Source organism: Artemia sp. Qi Xiang Cuo, chromosome 18, assembly GCF_049724085.1.
Source record: "Artemia sp. Qi Xiang Cuo chromosome 18, ASM4972408v1, whole genome shotgun sequence".
Lineage (NCBI taxonomy): Eukaryota > Metazoa > Arthropoda > Branchiopoda > Anostraca > Artemiidae > Artemia > Artemia sp. Qi Xiang Cuo.
Genome location: NC_142811.1, coordinates 17,376,401 through 17,395,391, shown reverse-complemented (window position 1 = coordinate 17,395,391; position 18,991 = coordinate 17,376,401). Strand labels below are relative to the sequence as shown.

Below are 18,991 nucleotides of genomic sequence, written 5' to 3'. Positions count from 1 at the left end.
ACATTTTTTGAAAAATCTAGGGATATATTACCCCCTCCCAATTGATGCTGCTGAGTGTTTTTCTAAAAGGAATGTAGAAACAACAGAAATTTGAAGAAAATGCTTGGTGAGTCCTTATCTCTTCAATAAACAGTGTCGCAGATCTTACAAAAAAACACCTTTTTGGATACTGGGACTATTTAAATATCTGAGGACAACTGTCAAAACGAAACAATCAAACAATTAATTTTTGTATTAACAAGACAACAACTAAAGGTAATAATCGTACACTTGCAATAAATCTGATTTCACATTCATGAAAAATCGAGCTTTGCGAGTTTACAGTATCAAAAATATGTTATTGTATAAAAATAATTTAACATATGTACAATGACTAGCTAGACTTAAAGGCCTAAAACTGAGTCAATAATATGAACGACGCCATTAACTGCAGGTATGTCTCCTTCTACAACATTTGCGCCGTTAACTTTAGTGGCTCCTGAAAAAAAGAAGAGAGTGTACATAACCAAGTCTGAAAATACCGTTTCATATTAACCAAAGGCCTTACAGAATCTATTTTTTCTCTCCAGAAATAAGGAATAACAGAATAGGCTTAAAAACTGCGTCACAAAAACACTTTTTAATACAGAGGTATAGCCAGGTATGTTTATTCTCTCTTTTTATTTTTGGTTCTATCTATTACCAGTGTAAACCACTGCTGTCACCACTCTGTAAACCTCTCTTTACCACTCTGTAAACCTCTCTTTACCACTCTGTAAACCTCTGTTTGGTTCTTTATTTGTATGCCTTTTATATTGGCAGATGTAATGGTTTACGCAAATTCCAAAGATAGACGATAAACGTTGGTACATGGTCCTTAGTGAATAACATCAGAAAACGTACAGTGAAAATACTGTTGCAAAAGAACAACGAGTTACGACGGAATTGAGCAATAGACTGACCGTACAACTGAATCAAGACTGTAAATTTCCTGGAACGGAAGGTCCAGACCTAGGAACGAGAACTGACCTACGATTCGCTTTCGTCCAACGAGCCCCCCCCAGGACCGCTATCGTTGACACATAAATGTCCAAATAATAAGAAATGAGATACCCGGAAAAGCTTCTCGAATTGATGTTAAATACTTTACACCAGTAGTACCAATTGGGAGGGGAGATTTCAGAGGGCGTTCACCCCCTAGACCTTGTGCCCCCCTCCAAACGGGAAATTCAAATTCTTTGGCCTTTCCATTGAAAAAGTCGAAAAAATGGATCCCCCTAGATTTTGAAAAACACATGTTTCCCCCTTAGATCTTCGTGAGTTGGCGCTACTGCCTATTTTTTTTCTTGACTTATCTGTCACTCATGAAACTAAAAGTTTTAAATTTGAAACAGGATTTGTCAACAATACGGATTTCCAATTTAAAATTTAGACTGGCAACAAATTCAAATTTAGATAAAATGTATTCCAATAGAATAACTCGGCTACGGGAATTCAAAATACCGTTGGTTCACCCGTTACATTTTAAAGAGAATCCGAACAATTGAAAAACGTTGTTTTGGGATTTTTGATAAGTGGTTTAAGGCGTCCAATATATGGCGAAGACGGTTTTAACGTCAAAAATTCAAAAATTTTCCACGGTTTTTGTGAGTGAGAAAAGGGGGAACGTGTTTTGCACAGAAAGAGAAATTTCTAAATATTCTAGGAGCCAAATAGGGGCTCTAGGCGTTCACCCCCGGAAAATACTCCCTCTCCCTGCTAAATACCACCCCCTCCCGCATAAATTTTAATTTTACTCCTTTTAATTTTTGCTCATTTTCAGTTTGAACTATGTTATCTATTGTAATTTCTGTTTGTTTTGAGTTTCATTTATTTATCAACGGTGATTTGTGGTAGTTTTACAATTGGAATATAAGAAAAAGTAACTCGTAGAATTTGATAACGCTTTCGTCCGTAAAAACTTAAACAATAAGAATTTGTTGGTTCCCAAAACCAACTTATACTTTCAAAGGAAAGCTAAACCATCTTATTTTTTTGGTGCCAGGTATTTTTAGCTTGATTTTGATGATTGTTCGCCATAATTTGTTTCTTCTTCTCTTTTTTTTTAATTTGGCACCCGCTACTCCCAAAAATTGCAAAAATTCATACGGAAGTCTTTTCAACAAAAATGGATCTGCTTTTTTTTCATTTTTTTTAAGATACTCATGGTGTGTAAATTCCTCACACATATTTTCCATTTTTTCCATATTTTTATACAGTAATTTCCATATTTTCCATCATTCCTCACACATAAATTCCATTTCCTTAGTACCTCTTAACGATACTATAAAAAAACCCACAACTCAATTTTCCGCTGGTGGTGTTTTCCAGGGGGTATTTTCCGCGGGCGGTATTTTCCGGGGGGTATTTACCACGGGGAGGGGGAGGTATTTTCCGGGGGGCATTTTCGACGGGGAGGGGGAGGTATTTTCCGGGGAGTATTTTCTACGGGGAGGGGGAGGCTTTTCCGGGGGATTTCCCGAGCGGAATTTTCCGCGAGGAAGGGGTATTTTCCGGGGGGTAAACGCCAGCCGCCCCAAACAGGATAGGAAAAAATGAACTAAGCTAATCAAACGAATTTGTTTTGTTTGAGTCGATTGAACGTAAATTTTGTTTCCCAAAAAAAGTATGATAATATCCGTTAAGTTACGTCAACAGAACTATCTAAACTGAGCCAAAGAGGACTGAACGATGATAAAATACTACAGTATAAAAACTAAAAATGTAGCAGGCCAATCTAAACAATTTCTTTAAAAATGGTGTTACCATGACCAAGGTTGATCATTCCAGCTTATCTTTTATACGTTTTTCTTTACTGAAAACTTACTGCAACATAGTAGATGTCTACAGAAGCGTAGCTAGGATTTTCAGCGCCCAAGGATAACGTCAGACCCCCTCCAACCATCACTACCACATATAATGTAACAAAATATAGTTTATTTTCAGGTTTAAAGAAAACCTGAGTTTGGCACCTCTTAGAGACTGTCCGGGGTCAGCCGTTCTCCTTGCCCTCTCCTAGGTACGACATTGGATGTCTAATTAATTTTCATTAAAATAGACACATTCCCGTCTTACAGCGAATTCATCGAAAATATATCGCCTTCAATAAACATCAGCAACCACTTGAACGTTACGAGTAGGGGGTTGAAGGGTAACCATTATCCCTCCCGTTCGGGTATTTTCGCTCGTTTTAAAGTCGATCTTCAGTTTGAATTGGGAAAACAATTTTTTTTTTTAATTTAATCTCTATACAAAATAACATTTTTAGAGAGCATACAGAAGAAGATATGTCTGCTACTGCAGTGTACTATTATCAATTAGCACGTGGAATGTGATAACTGATGAAAGTTAGCTTTGTCAGCGTTTTTAGACGCGGTAATGCCAAAATTGCATAATGGCATTATTAAATTGCATAATTGCATGACTTTGCTTCATATCATAATTGATCAATTTATAGATGAAAATCAGCATCATTAGTGTCCATTAGGGCGTGTGCAGGATTTTTCTTCACATCCAGTTACAAAAATAGACTTAAAAAAAAAATTGTTTATGTGCATTTTTGTAATGTTTTTAAGAGTCAGAAAGAAATTTTAGGGATGGGGGTTCAAACCCGGTAGCCGGATGCCAAAAATTTCATTCGGGAGGTGTTGGAATACATGGGAGGATAAACAGGAAAAGCTAGAGGGTGCCTGTAGGAGTTATGCATAAAAAAAAATCATAAAAAGTTTGGCGTATTAAACGCCTAACTATTTATTTATTGATTATATATAGTTGTTTCCCTCAAAATTGAAGATTATATAAAATACATAGATGAAATTGTAAAAATACTAACAAATGAAACAAAAAAACGACTTACAAAAGGCTTAGGAACATACATGAATGAAATACGTCAAGAAAAATTTAAGTGTTAAACATTATTTAAATTCTAGAAAAAAAAATAACGAGAAAATATTCTAAAGAGAATATTTTCAGATCTACCATTATTAATCTTAATCATAGCTAATTATTACCAGCGCTTGAATTTTAAATCTCAAAACTAATTCTGTGTTACTGAAACTAACTGGAAAAGCATCTAAAAAATTACAAGATTTAAAATAGAAAGCACAAATTGAAGAAAAGAAGCAGATTAAAAAAAAAATTAAAATCTCATAAAAGAAGGCAAGGACAGAGAGCATGCGGGAGGTCAACTGCCAAGGGCGCATCCAGGATTTTTTCGGGGGCATTTTTTTAAGGGGGAGGTCCAAAAAACAATTTTACAAAAAGAATCGAAAATTTGTTTATAAGCATGTTGTTACTTTTTTGCAGGTTAGGCAATTTGGTACTGTTGTACAAAACGGACTCTTTTATATAGTGCTAGTTTGGTTAATGCTAATGAAATAAAATAAAATAGGATGAATATATAATAGTTTAGAAATAAATTTGGGCTATATATTTGCACATTAGGGGGGGGGGGGGGGCAAAGCATAGCATATATTAAATGCTTAACCTAACCTAGGTTCCGTCCCCCCCCCCAAACCCCAAAAAAAACACTGTTAATATCTTATACGCAATTAAAACCACGCTATACATTGTGTTTGTCTACAGCGGTGTCTTGAATCATCCCGTAATAAGGGGTTTTTCGTCGCGTCTCCAGTTTGACATTCCATATACACTAGATAGAAGAGTCCGTTTAGTACAACAGTACCGGCAATTTTTCTAGAGGGGGGGGGGCTTCAAACCCATTAACCCTCCCACCTGGATACGGCCTTGGCAACTGCGTTATAAAGAGAACCTAAAATATCACGACATCAATAGATAGCCCACCACGTTGCCGTATTATTGAGTTAAATACCTTTAAAACTTTTTTTAAACATTTAAAATTAGCCGAAATTAGCATTGAATTCGAATCTCGAGATGAAGCAAAATACACCCTTTATCGTCACCCGGCATAATTGCCATAAATAACTTTTCTTCTTTTAATTTTATTTTTAAAACACATTTTTCTTCCCGTAACTTAATTGACAAAATTGAAGAAAAAGGAAACGAAAGGTCAGTAACCGTCACTGATATCAAGGACGGAAAAAACGTAACAATTCCGGTTTTTTTTCGTTAATCTGTCATAAAACCAGTCCGTTTTTCGGTCACTGGTGTCAAGCACTCTTAACCTTGACATTGTAGAAGACAGGTGTGATAGTGTTAACGGACCTGCCTAACCACTCATAATAGGTGAAAAAAACGTTTGAATCATCCAATGAAGAGGAAAAGAAGAAAAGCTTCCAACTTCAGCATGATTTAGCAGAGCCTTGAATAAAAGCCCTGACACGAAGTTGCTCTATACAATGTGCTGACATAAAGGTGACAAACTAATTGTCGAGCAGTGTTTTTTATATTTAAAATCTGTCCACTAATTGTGTTTAATGTCCTGTCCTTGCTCATGGCATCTTAAAATTTCCTTTTCCTATTTATCTAATTAGTTTTACCCATGTTCTAACTATTTTGAAAGAGTTAGATCTACAGGGGTGTCAATTGGAGACATAGATGTCCCCCCCCCCCTACATTTTACAAAATATCCTTTTGGTATCTTTATTGAAAAACGAGGTTGCCCCGTCCCTTAAATGTATTTTGAAATAAAAATTGAAAAAAAATCCCCTCTTACATTTATGTAAATTGATACCATTATTGTGAATTTTCTTAAATCATGTCCAATTTTTTTTTTATTAAGTTTGGAGTACAAACACATAATTTACCTCCAAAATTTCCTTATCCCGGGAGGCATTTAGACCATCTTTTAAGGTAGCATTGCGTTTAAAAAACTAAGATGTTTGGCCAGCAGTAAAAAAAAGCCTGAGGTATCGCTAGGGGCTGTGGCGGATCCAGAGGGGGCGGGGGGGGCGCACGCCCCTAACATAGTCTAAAGGAGTGTATTTTACTTGATCAACGCAAGATTGCGTTAATTAAACTTAATCATAATGCAAGTTTATGAGATCGACTTGTTTTGCCCCCCCCCTTTAAAAAAATCCTGGATCCGCCCCTGGCTAGGGGTAAATTAAACTTCAAAAAAGGGTGGCAATTTTCTAGTTCATATTGAAAAAAGAAAAAAAAATGCAATAAAAAACTAGGTTTTGAAACAAATTGTGCAAACCAAATTTGGCACGGTGTTTTGGATCTTTGACATCCAGCTAGGTCGTGAATATTTATTATATATTTAGTTATTTTATTTTTTATAGGGGGGGGGGTAAGGATGGCTGATAGTGAGTATATGTGTAGGATTTTGTAAAGGGTGATGTTACCCATACAAATTTTTAAACTTTGGTTTTGTTTTTAATTTGTTTTTTTATTTTAATAAAGCCGTTTTTATTGTTAAAAATGTTCCTTTAATCCTCCATAACAATATTATCTATATATCTTTTTATATATGCTTATTTTAAGTCATGATTATATTACATTATATACGTCGTTTTAGACTATGCAAGCACATTAGCAATAATTTTACTTTGTGGGGGGGACTTCAAGACGGAAAAAGTCGGAAAACGTTAAAAACAAGAAAGCGGTCGAAATTCCATGAATTTTTTAAATTTCCCCAATTTTGGGGGATCAGATTGACATAAGCCCCCCCCCCCCCTTTCGCTTATGTGAGATACGTAACTGCTGGGGCGTAATAAAACATTTACTGAAGTTGCGTACCTTCAGCAAGACATGCTTTCGTCAGTAGTGTAACTTTTTATTAGACAGAAGTACAGCCCGGTTTATCGTTCTGGGAGGAAGGGGCCCAACTGGTTTGGAAAACTGTAGGGGAGTTCAGCAACAGAGAAGTATTTCTGATGCTCGTGATGTGACCAAAATATCTAGTGTCATTAATATTTTATCATTTATGCGATTTTCAAGGCTACGTCAACGACAATTTTGTGTCATTTGACACTGTTTTTATTTGACGAACATTATGTCATTAAAATGACACTTTTTGGCTTATATCTCAAGTACATGGAAACAATCTAGGCTTCTTTTGACAAATTCTATAATGTTGCAACGTTGACCCTTTCTCCCATGCCCCCGAATAAGTTAAAACGGTACTTGTTTAGTATCCGGGCAACACGTGAGAAATGAAGTTTCTGCTAATGAAATAAAAAAAGTATGATAAAAATATGATAGTTTAGAAACAGATTTGGGCTATATATTTGCACATTAGGGGGGGGGGGGTAAAGCATAGCAAATATTAAATACGTAGCCCAACCTGACCTAGGTATCTTTTTTTGCCCCTTTAACCCCAAAAAACTAAAGTTTAAACATTTTTCACAGAGTGAGCTATACCTCACTAGGCAGCGGAAACCTATTTTTCAATAGGATCTTTGAGATTCTATATGCGGGTTGCCCGGATACAATTCTCGCGTGTTTTCTGAATTCTAAATAAGTACCTATTGTTTTGACTATCTCTTCACTTTTCAGTATTATATTTTTAGGCATTATTGTTGCGCGTTACCGTAACGTCTCTGCATATAGTTTCCTGTCCTTTTAACACAATTATTTATTAATATCAATATTTTTACTATTATGCTATATTTTCCGCTTCTCGCTCCTTTTTTGGCTGGTTCAAATCAGCAGAAGTTAAATCTCGACATTAGCAAATTCTCATTGTGAATGGGCCTTAAACTAAGGTGGTATTGGTTTAGAAAGCGGTAAGCACGTCATAACTGAAGTTTTGTTAATGCTAACAAAATAAAACAAAATAGGATAAAAATATAATAGTTTATGTACGAATTTGGGCTATATATTTGCACATTAGCGAGGGGGGTGGGGGTAATGCATAGCATATATTCAATACGTAACCTAACCTAGGTACCTTTTAGTCCCCCTAAATCCCAAAAAATAAAGCTTAAATATACTTCCCGGAGTGAGAAACCAATGTTCAATTACTATACATTGGAGACTATCCGGTTGTTATCCTATCTGATCTTCAATACTATTGTCGCGCGCTTACTGCTTTCTTAATCAGTACCGCTAAGGTGAGAACGGGGCTTAATTGGCTTAAGCCGTACTTCTTGACTAAAATCAAGGTGAATCTAATTCACAAAAGTGATAAATATAGTGTATACCTAACTGTAACTTTAAATAGTAATACATGCTTTAAATCAGCTTTTATTGCAGCCTTGACCTTCTAAAATTCCGCCAAAACAAATCCAAACAGCGGCAAAGGGTAAGATTATTTATGACGGTTTTATATCGGACAAGAATAACTAGATGAACAAGTATTTAAAGAATTTAATATCAAAGAGATTGTGAAACGTGTTTTAACAATTGGCAAGGAGACAATTAGGCCACCAACTTTTTTTTCACAAGTTTAAGCATTACCTTACTTAAGGTAAGAATGTCAAATGGGTACTGTTGCATTAGCTGGAACCCACGCAAAAAGTGAACTTTGGTTAATGCTAATGAAATAAAGCAAAATAGTACGAAAATATAATACTTTAGAAACAAATTTCAGCTATATGTTTGCACATTTGGGGGGTGTGGTAAAGTATAGCATATATTAAATATGTAACCTAACCTAACCTAACCTAGGTACTCCCCCCCCTAAACCCCAAAAAAACTACAGTTTAAATATTGTAAACGCAGTGACAAACCACAGTTTGCAATCAAATTCTCTTTTGAAAGAAACCTGTTTGACTAGTTTCTTTTATCATCTATCTTGCGTGAGTTCCAGCTAATGCAACACAACTGACATTAAATTCCTTTTATTTTATATTTTACACTCCTGTGGCATACCTTACCCCCCCCCCCTGCTTATGAGTTCTAAAACCGCTACTGCTGCTTGGCCATTTGAAATCCCCATAATAAGAGACCAAGCAGCTCCTATCTATTCCACTGAAAAGTTAGGGCCGATTAATTATTCCTAGACATAATCTCTAGGACCACCTCTAGATTTCCAAGATTACCTTTTTCAAGCTTAATACTCCAGCCTTATCATAGTCACTGGTGTTAATATAAACGTGCTTTTAAAAGATGGTAATGAGACCATAATAGGTTTTTTTTCTCTTTTCGTTATCACAACCAGAGGGATTTGATTTTTTTTACAAATTTAGGGTTTCAACCTCCTATCTGAAAAAATGGGGAATTTGTATTTTTTTTTTTGCCAGTAGAAAGATCACGGATGCGTGTTTATTTGTTTTTCTGTTGTTTTTCTTTCTCCAGGGGTGATTGTATCGACCAAGTGGTCCTAGAATATCGTGAGAGGGTTCATTCGAAGGGAAATTCAAAGTTCTAGCGCCCTTTTTAAGTGACCAAAAAAATTGAGGGTAACTAGGCCCCCTCCCACGCTTATTTTTTTTACCAAAGTCTTCCGATCAAAATTTTGAGATAGCCATTTTGTTCAGCATGGTCAAAAATTTAATAACTATGTCTTTTTTGATGACTTAATCCCCCAAAGTCCCCGAGGGGAGGGCTGAAAGTTATGAATTTTACCCAATGTTTACATATAGTATTGGTTATTGGGATGTACAGACATTTTCAGGGGGGATTTTTTCTGGTAGTGGATGGGGGGAGAATAGGTCGGGGTTTATGTGGGAGGGTCTTTCCATGGGGGAAGGGACATTGCTATGAAGGGGGCGCCGGATTTTCCAGCATCATTTAAAAAAAAACGATCAGAAATTAAATAAAAAAACAAGTTTTTTCAACTGAAAGTAAGGAGCGACATTAAAACTTAAAATGAACAAAAATTATTCTGTATATGAAAGGGGCTGTCCCCTCCTCAACGCCCCGCTCTTTATGCTAAATTTTGACTCGACGCCATTGATTGATAAAATAATACTGATTCCACTTCGCCATTTCCTATAAAGTAAGACAAGGCAATTTCAGTAACCAACACCTGAAATATGTTGTTGACTTTGTATAACATTTTGCCCAGACATAGTAAAAAAAAAGATAGTAAAAAAAAATGATAAGCTGATAAATGGAAAGCAATTGAAATTGGGGGGGGGGGGTCAAATCCGGTGCCTCTCCCCTGAATACGAGTTAATACGACCTTTCTGGTGACCAATCTTGACTCTGCTTCGTTAGCCGTAAGAAACTACATCAGAAAATTTCACTTTCGTGACTAGAATCGCGCAACCCTCCTTGGGCTAAATCCTTGCAGTAAGAAAGTTACAAAGACGACTTACCTCTCTTATGGAAGACGTGTAAAGGCACATTGGCAAGTGAAACTGGGCTCTGGAAGGCTTGAAGCCCAGCTGTGTATATGGCATCTTGGACAACATGCTTCAAAAGTAGCTGTTTCAAAGCGGTTGGGTTACCAAGAATCTTTTTCAACTGCATTTGATTAACCATTCTGAAAGCGTTGTTAGTTGGTGCAAAAATTGTGAAGGGACCAGCTGAAAAATTAAGCGCATCAATAGTCGTTTAAATTTAAAACACTAACTGCCACAAATTTGAGTGGCAGCTAACTTATTACGGCAGACTATTTCTATTGTTTCCAAAACTCAATTGTTATTGTAAATACATTTTTCAAATAATAGAGAACTCGTTATGAAAACAATTAATAAATACAGTCTGCGTCAAGACAAGGCACTCAGTTCGGCCAGCAACATCAATAGTTTTAAAAGAACTTCCATCAGCAGTGGTGCAAATGTTGCACCAGCGACAGATACAAGAAGTGGTGGCAAGAGGGCACTGTCCCCTGGTGTGGGTGTAGTTTGCTTTCGTGCAGTTTTCCATTATGTTCATAAAATTCTGTGGCGGGTATTTTTGAAATTTTGAAAAATACAGTCTTTTCTGGTTTTCATCGAAAAATACCAAATTTGGTATTTTCATTAAAAAATTGGAAATCCAACAAAATTGCCTCCACCTAGATTTTGATACATAAATTCCCCTCCCCAAACATTTTTGTGAATTGACCCCCCTACTCCGTCGAGATAAAAAGGGTAACATCAATTACATAATACGAATTTTAAAGTTACAGAGTTACAATTCTAACTGGATTCTATTCCCCTCCGTACGAATCTGTGACAAAAATTAACTATTCTAAACCTCTCCCCAATTCCAAATACTGGTCCATCACTGTCAGGTCCTCTAAATGAGGGACCCAGATGACTAATCAGTAACTGCGTTTTTCACTGTCGCGTACCTTCCACTTGTCACCAAGCATTTTTAACTAGGGTTTACATTGCTGACAGACAAAAAACTGTCATTTGCTGTCTACTTAATTTTATATGGTAACTAACAAGTCTTGTCTCCGTTTAGGAGACAAGACTAATTGCAACCTGGAATCGGGTGTCAGGTTGTTTTGGGGGGATAAAGGGTAAACTATGAAAGCAATTTTTATTTTTTTGCTACAACTCAAAGTACCAAGGATAGTGAAAATGAATGTTCGAACTGGTTAAGTGGAAAATTACACAACCATATATATCTTTAAAATTTGTAAAAAAGGGGGGGGGTTACTTGTTAAGAATCCAGAAAGTGCGCGAGAAAGCCCGCATTGAAAAAGACCGAGAGTTACATGAAAAACAGGTTTTCTCTGCCTTATGAGGTATTACTCACTCCGTGAAAAAGATTTAAACTTTAGTTTTTTGGGGTTGAAGGGGCGAAAAAGTATCTAGGTTAGTTTAAGTATTTAATATATGCTATGATTTACCCCCTCCCCCCAAATGTGCAAATATATAGCCCAAATTTGTTTATGAACTATTATATTTTCATCCTATTTTGTTTTATTTCATTAGAATTAACAAAACTTCACTTCTCGCGCACTTGCCGGATTCTTAGTAAGTACCAAAAGGGGAGTTCAGTTACTAATGAAAAAGACCTCCGTATGAGTTATGCAGATTTTGATAGCAGCGGCTGACCAATTTAAAAAACTAGAAGCGTGGTAAAAAAGAAACAAAAAAAAACCTAAAAAAACATTTGGCATCAAGCAGCTTTAGATGGTATAGCTTTCTTTGAAGGTGTACTTGTCTTTGGGAATCAATCTACTGTTAATGTTTAGTTCCTAATGACAAAAAGCGTTGTCAAATTAGTTTTGCCTAATTATTTACCTGATTAAACACTGGTGGTGGCAACACTGACAAAACGTGGGACTGCCTTAAAAACCTCCCAATTTTGAAACAACCAGAAGTTTAACAACAACAACAAAAAAATCTTAGATAATTGTGGTTTCAGGTATGGATAGACCTAAATCCAAGCCATGGGGCACAAAATGTTTTATTTTGATGTCCTTTGTCAGGGCCGAGTACATAATTAATGTTTGGAGAAAATTTGGCTCCCCCAGCGGTATTTTAACCCCCCACCGCCCCTAAAAAGCTGTAATTAGTGCAATTTTCAACCTTATGGGGGACATGTGCCCTAGAAACCACTCCCTGGTCCCGCCTCTGTTCCTGGTAATCAATATAAAATAGCACATTTAATGTATTTTTTATACTTTAGTGAATGAGGGTTAGGCCTACCCATCCCAAAGCCCTAATTGCCTTTCCTGCATTTTTTCAAGTCTTGTGCAAAGACTCGATGATGCACCTTGTTTCAATATTTTCACAGCACATGCCTGCTAAGATGACTAGTAAAATTGTATAATTACTAAATTTGCAGTATTCTCGCGACAATATAATTATTCGTCGGAAGTACTAAATTTACATAAAATAGCCCGAAGAAATACCAAAATACCATAATCATTGCCTCTTATATTTGCTTAACATTGACCTTAAAAAAGAATTCCTCAGTGTCCAAATATGAAGGCCAGGAGAATTTCGGGAAAAATAAGAGAAGTAAAATTTTATATTCTCTTATTTTTCCCGAAATATTTGGACAGAGAGTAATAAATAAGCAATTTCGAGGGGTGATTGGCGGGGTGATATGAATATGGAGATATTTGGACATAGAGATCTAGATATTTTAAACAACTTGATAATTATTTCAGTACTAATACTGAAAACACTAATAAAATACTGAGAAAGAAAAGTACGAACGACCAGTACAAAATGCCATATTTAAAGTAAAGCTGCCGTGAATTTTTAAGCTGTTGTGAATTTAAATTTAAAGCTGCCGTGAATAGAGACTGGAACTTACTTTTTAAAGGGCGCGTCTTATCAGGGATGGGGTTAAATTGCAAAAAAAAAAACACACAAAAAAACAGATGAATTGCAAAAAAAATAAAGGAACAACCGGGGAAATTATTTGATGGGGACAGTCCTGAAGGCCCCTCCCTTGCGTACACATCTATTCCCGTTAAACAAACAATTTAGCATTATTTAAAATTACCTCTGACGTCGCTAAGCACAGGGACAAGTCCAGCCTGTTCAATTGCAGAGGTCAGCACCGTGAATCGTTTCTTCTCATCAGCCTTCAATGTTGAGTAGACATCAGCTTGAGGGATGGGGAACATTACTCGATCAATAATATGTACAATGCCATTGGTGGCTTTAATGTCTGTCTTCAAAATCCTGGCACCGTTCACAGTAACGACCTAAGTTAATCAGCAAAATTAAATAACTATAATTAATTAGTTTAATTAAAATAAATAATGGTATTATACTTAATTTTTAATTATAGAATAATATAATTTATTATTACATGTATTGCACATATTATTATATATAGCCTACAATATAATAACATAAAATATAATTGTATATTTAAACAATAATTATAGTTAAGTAAAATTTAAATCAGTGTCTTTACAAGAATTTTAAAAGAGGTTTTTCGGATGTAAGTATAATGCGAAGTTAAATCTTAAAACAAGTACAAAAAGCTGCTTCGCAGTTTATGCCAAATATATCTTCACAACTCGTCCAAATAAACTAGTGCATAATATTTCCCTATATTTGTAGATTTTTGAAAAGCTAGCACTTAACTGAAAACACAAAAAAACATCAATAAAAAAGGCGCTGGAACATAAAAAACTCACAATAGTATTTTATAAGGCTTTCAACAGTCTTTCTATAACTTTTAGTACACAATTAAATTCTCTAAAAAAGAACTCAAATTAGGTCAGTTTTCGGTAGAGCGCTAGTTTTCCAAAATTCTAGAAAAACTTATGTGTTTATAATAATGTATAACTACAATACTGTGGCAAATCAAAAGACTTTGAGTGACACATCATTTTGGATTTATACAGACTCAATTTGTCCCAGTTGCTTGCTTTTATTTGAAATTGTCCACCCCCAGGGCCCGTATCAAGGATTTTTGTTCAAGGGGAGTGGGGGCTCACAAGTAATACTGATTATCAAGATTTCTGTATACAAAAATTTGTTTGCATGTATTTTGGTTATTTTTATACGACTCGGAGAGAAATTTAGACAGGCCTGATTTCCCCTGTACCTACGTCTTTGTTTTCCTATACCTCCGTATTAAAGACTGTGTCTTGATTTTTTTGTTTATTTTTGTGACATACTTTGCAAGTTAATCTCACTATTCCTTATTTTTGGAGATATAAATAGTCTCGGTTTTTAAAAACTGAATTAAACAATGCTGAACAATGGATTTAGACAGATTAGAAAATCCAATTTCTATCAAGACAAATAATTCCACCTTTTCTAAAAGTGGTTTCTCTTGGTTGTAAATCCTGACGATAAATCTTGGTAAAAGGTATATCTTGATTGATTCTTTTATGATTAATATTAAGCCAGTAAGTGGAATGGTAAGTTTTTGAGTCACCACATTTTTATAAGTAAATTCCCTGTGTTTCTGTGGTTTTACCTGTTTTCAATTTCTTTTATTCTAAAACTGCCTGCTGTATAATGACTAAAAATGTGATTTACAAAAATACAGTTTTAACTTAAAAACTTGCGCAAGGAATAAAGGCCACATTCCATTCATTAATTGTTTTCCTCTGTTGGCCGACGGCTCACTAAATCTTTATTTTGTTGCTGGCACGCCTAGAGTCACATCTGAAATTTGCACCCTTCTAAGAATAATTGACAAAACCACTTTGCTAAGCTGTTCTCAAGGGGAGGATTAGCAGTACAATGAATGTTCAATTACATCTTGATCCTCCTCATGCATATTGCCCTGCTGAACCTCCCTTACAGAATAGCATAGAATTTGTTTGGCAATTAGGTAAGTTAAAAATTGCAACGATTGCTGAGTACATTTTAGAAGTTTTTTTAAATTCACCAATTGAAATTTCCCTATCCCACATGGAAAAAAACAAAACATTTATTGCCTTCCCTTTTAAGTTAAGGGCTAGGCACACGTAGCTGATTTCGGGAACCGATGTCAGCATCAGTGGACAATCGATAGTGGTAAGAAAAATTTGTTGAAAGAAAAATTTATTGCGCAAAATTTTCAAAACAAAAAATCATGGACACAAATAGTCAACTGGGGTTTATTAACAGCTGCTTGATTGATCTCACCTTTGTTCTCAGCCCAGTAGTGGGGTCTTTCACCACAGATACCTCTGGCTGAATATTTATTTGTATCCCTATTTTTTTGTGATGATCATGATGAAAATCAGTGCTGATTTTGTAAATTGGCGCCGAAAACTAGAAAATTTTTCAAGCTCAAATCGACGCCGATTTCTTTTAAAATCGGCGTTGATTTGGAAATCAGTTCCCAAAATCAACTACGTGTGCCCAGCCCTTTATACGCTAATTTTGATGGGCGGAAGCAATTTGTAATTCGGTTCACTATAGCAGGAGTATGAACACTGCCTTTAAGGACGACAGAGACCATTTATGTCCTAAATTATTGGCTAAAACACTAAGTTAAACGAAACAAAGTTTTAGCTTAAATTATAAGCTTGCACAAGAAATGATGGTTATATTCTAACTATTAATTTTCCCACTCTCTGGGTTTAGATATATAGGCACCGTTTAGCGGATGAAGGAAGATAGATCGCAAAAGATTGTTATTCTTGGTCATTCGTCTGGGGCTAATCGAAAAGCAGGTTGTCCTTGAAAGGGGTAAGAATAGGCTATAGGAAAGGATTTAAAGAAAACTGGAACTTCAAGAGAAGGGAGAAAAAGTGAAGCTTCCAATAGACTGAGGTGGAGCAGGACTGTACGCAGCTCTATTGGCCTCAAGCGGTTTAGCACTGCAATGTGTTGTTAGTGGCAGTTGTGTAAGCAGTGTTAGATACTTAGCTTGAGGCCGACTGCACACTAAATCATTATTAATAATGTAAAACTGATTGGCAAAAAAATACAGTTTGCTCAAATCATAAATTTAGATAAAAAGTGATGGCTATATTGTGTCTATTAATTTTCAGGTTCTGTGGGTGTTTAACTTAAGGTCGACCACATACTAAATCTTTATTATTGATAAAAAATCACGAAAAAATGTATGTAAAAATGTGGCCTTTATATTTTTCTCATATATTATATCATTACTATACGATAATTACCAATCAAAATATGCGAAAGTGAAAGGTAATTGTAATAAACACATAGTTTACTAATAGCTGGATAAGCTTGTGTCTAATATTTGCGGTATTGTCTTTACGGAAAGTTCGTGGTTTGGTAATATGATCCTTGATTGGAGATTGAATTACATTCTTTCGGTGATATCAAGTCAAGAAGTCTTAAATTCTGACAAAAAAAAAATGAAATTAACAGGAGGGTGGACACACCCAGAAAGCCGACCTTTGCACATAACCATGATTTTCGTTTTAAGGGAAGGAGAGGAATATTGATTTTTTAAAGATTTATTTTTTGCGAAAAAAATAATAAAAGTCACAAAAACACACATTTCTCGAAATTTTTGAACCTTCTCTGAATCAAAAGCAAAATAGACTTATAAGTCTTCTATTTTAAATATTTTTTATACAATACAAGTGTCCTCTGGAATGAAGAGGGGTTTCAACCCCAAGCCTTTATGGTAGACCGTTCCAAGGAGACTTTGACTTTACTTACCGGTTTTCTCGGAAGCTACACGTTCAAAGCTCTCCCCAGCCCTGAATAACAAATAATAATAAAGATTTGGAAGTTTGCTTATAAAAAATTTTTGGGCTTAAAGACTACTCGTACTTGTTACTGCGTTAAAACTTCGTACAAAAGAGCCAATCACGTTTTGAGTTTCTACTAGCTCAAAATTTGATTTTGTCAGTACTGCAGCGAGTAAAAAAGGCGGCGCTATTTCCCTTCCCTTCTGACATGCGTTTAGCAAATAATCTGAAACACTAACAGAGTTAAAGCCAGGGCTGCCACCAGGTGAAACAAAAAATCACTGGATTTTATAAATTTTGGTGATTTTTTGGTTGACTTGGTGATTCTTTTCAATAATCTGGTGATTTGTGAGCTGATTTAGTGATTTTTTTGATTAGGTAATATAAAAAATCACTAGAAACAGGGATAAATCACTAGGAGTGGCAATCCTGATTAAAGCACACTTTTCAACTTGGAAATGTAAGAGAATATTGTGTTTTTTTCTCCTAAGATTCTTACTTATGTTAAAATACGAAAAAGATTTTAAATTAAATGAAAGCAATAGCTTATTACAACTAATTTGAGTCTTTTGTTTGAAGTCATTGAAGCCAACCCAGAGAAAACGTTTATAACAAAACCGATTAAGGCTCTATTATTTTTACGACACTTTGATTTAAGTTCTGTTTCAATTTTAAAATTATATCTCAGAGAGAAAATTTAATGCTTGACCATAGTTTTTGAGGATTATTTATTTCAGCCACCTGAACTGTATATTAATTAATTTCAAAACTTCGAGATTTCAGTGGCCTTTAGCATTACGCAAATATTATGGGTGGACAATAGGAAAACTAAATAATCGGAACACTAAACTACTATGCAGGTGTATTTTAATTAGATATTTAATATATAGAGTTGGTTAGGTTAAGTATTTAACAATGCGTTCTGGGCGGCCTGCTTTCCAAAATTCTCTGTTATAGTTTCCAATTTTTCTTTTACTAAAGTATTATACTATCATCATATTTCGTATATTTCATTATGATTAACCTGACTTTACTTCATGAGTGTGGTCGCTACAATACGTAAGTACACATGAAACTTTCAGGAATCAGGTTAAATGGTCTTGAAAAACCTCCAGATGCATTATTGACTTAGATGAACTGCTTATCGATAAGATATCAGAGAAAATGTGTCAAGAAACGGATGGCTTCCCTTACTTACCTTCAATGGTTTCCAGTCGTGGTCTTCAGCTTGCGTCACCTTGAATCTCAACGGAGTCCCAACAACAGACTGCAGCAAGAAGTTATCAGAAAGGGCGATTGATGGAATCAAGTTTGGTACCATATGGTGCTTCAGTAGCTAAAAGATAAATTTATGTGTCACTCACTGTGATTAATAATTTTATTCTTTTTGAAAATTAAAATTATGGCCTTATCTATAATTCAATAAGACCACACTTAAGGCCACGCAACATAATGCTTCCATAGTTGAAAGAACACTATGAATAAGATGAATAATATATTCTTCAATTAACGAGAAATTAAAATTACTGTTTTACAATATGGTCACACATAAAGTCTTACCCGGTACTTTCCCATTATATGGGCACTTCTAAAAAGTCAAGTTTGGTTAATGCTAATGAAATAAAATAGGATGAATATATAATAGTTTATAAACAAATTTGGGCTATATTTTTGCACATTAGGGGGGGGGGGGGTAAAGCATTGCATATATTAAATACGCAACCTAACCTAACCTAGGTACCTTTTTCTCCCCCTAAAACCCCAAAAACAACAGTATATATATTGTAAATTCAATGAGAAACCACGCTCTTCGATCAATTTAGATAACAATTACCCGCTTTACGAGTCTCTATCACTGCATTCATTCGACTGTCTATAACCGAGGTGCCCATATAATGGGAAAGTACCGTCTTACCATAAGATGCTCCAATAACCAAAAAGAAAAAAGTGTACAGTTGTGGCTGTTGAGAAGGAATTACTATAAAATTCTGAAATCCTAAAATAGTCACTTATATCATTCCTAAAGTACTTCACTTTACTTTACTATCTCTTAAGGACACCCAAGAAGGTCAATCATTTGATCAAAAACTTCCATCAATCAATTGATTAAAGCGTGATTGACCATCTAGGAACCTGTTT

The 18,991-nt window shown here is 35.3% G+C and overlaps 1 protein-coding gene across 2 annotated transcripts in view; it reads right to left on the bottom strand.

Moving 5' to 3' along the window:
- Positions 1 to 214: 214 nt before the first annotated feature.
- The window catches only part of LOC148941263 (uncharacterized), a 32,289-nt gene continuing 13,512 nt past the window's right edge, over positions 215 to 18,991 (bottom strand). For both annotated transcript variants that reach the window (XM_089104605.1, XM_089104606.1), the window contains exons 4-7: positions 18,051 to 18,188; positions 13,231 to 13,435; positions 10,149 to 10,358; positions 215 to 478 (exon numbers count right to left, since the gene is read on the bottom strand). In XM_089104605.1, coding sequence (XP_088960731.1) covers positions 384 to 478; positions 10,149 to 10,358; positions 13,231 to 13,435; positions 18,051 to 18,188 — 648 coding nt within the window. In that variant the 3' untranslated portion in view covers positions 215 to 383. The remainder of the gene's footprint in view (positions 479 to 10,148; positions 10,359 to 13,230; positions 13,436 to 18,050; positions 18,189 to 18,991) is intronic.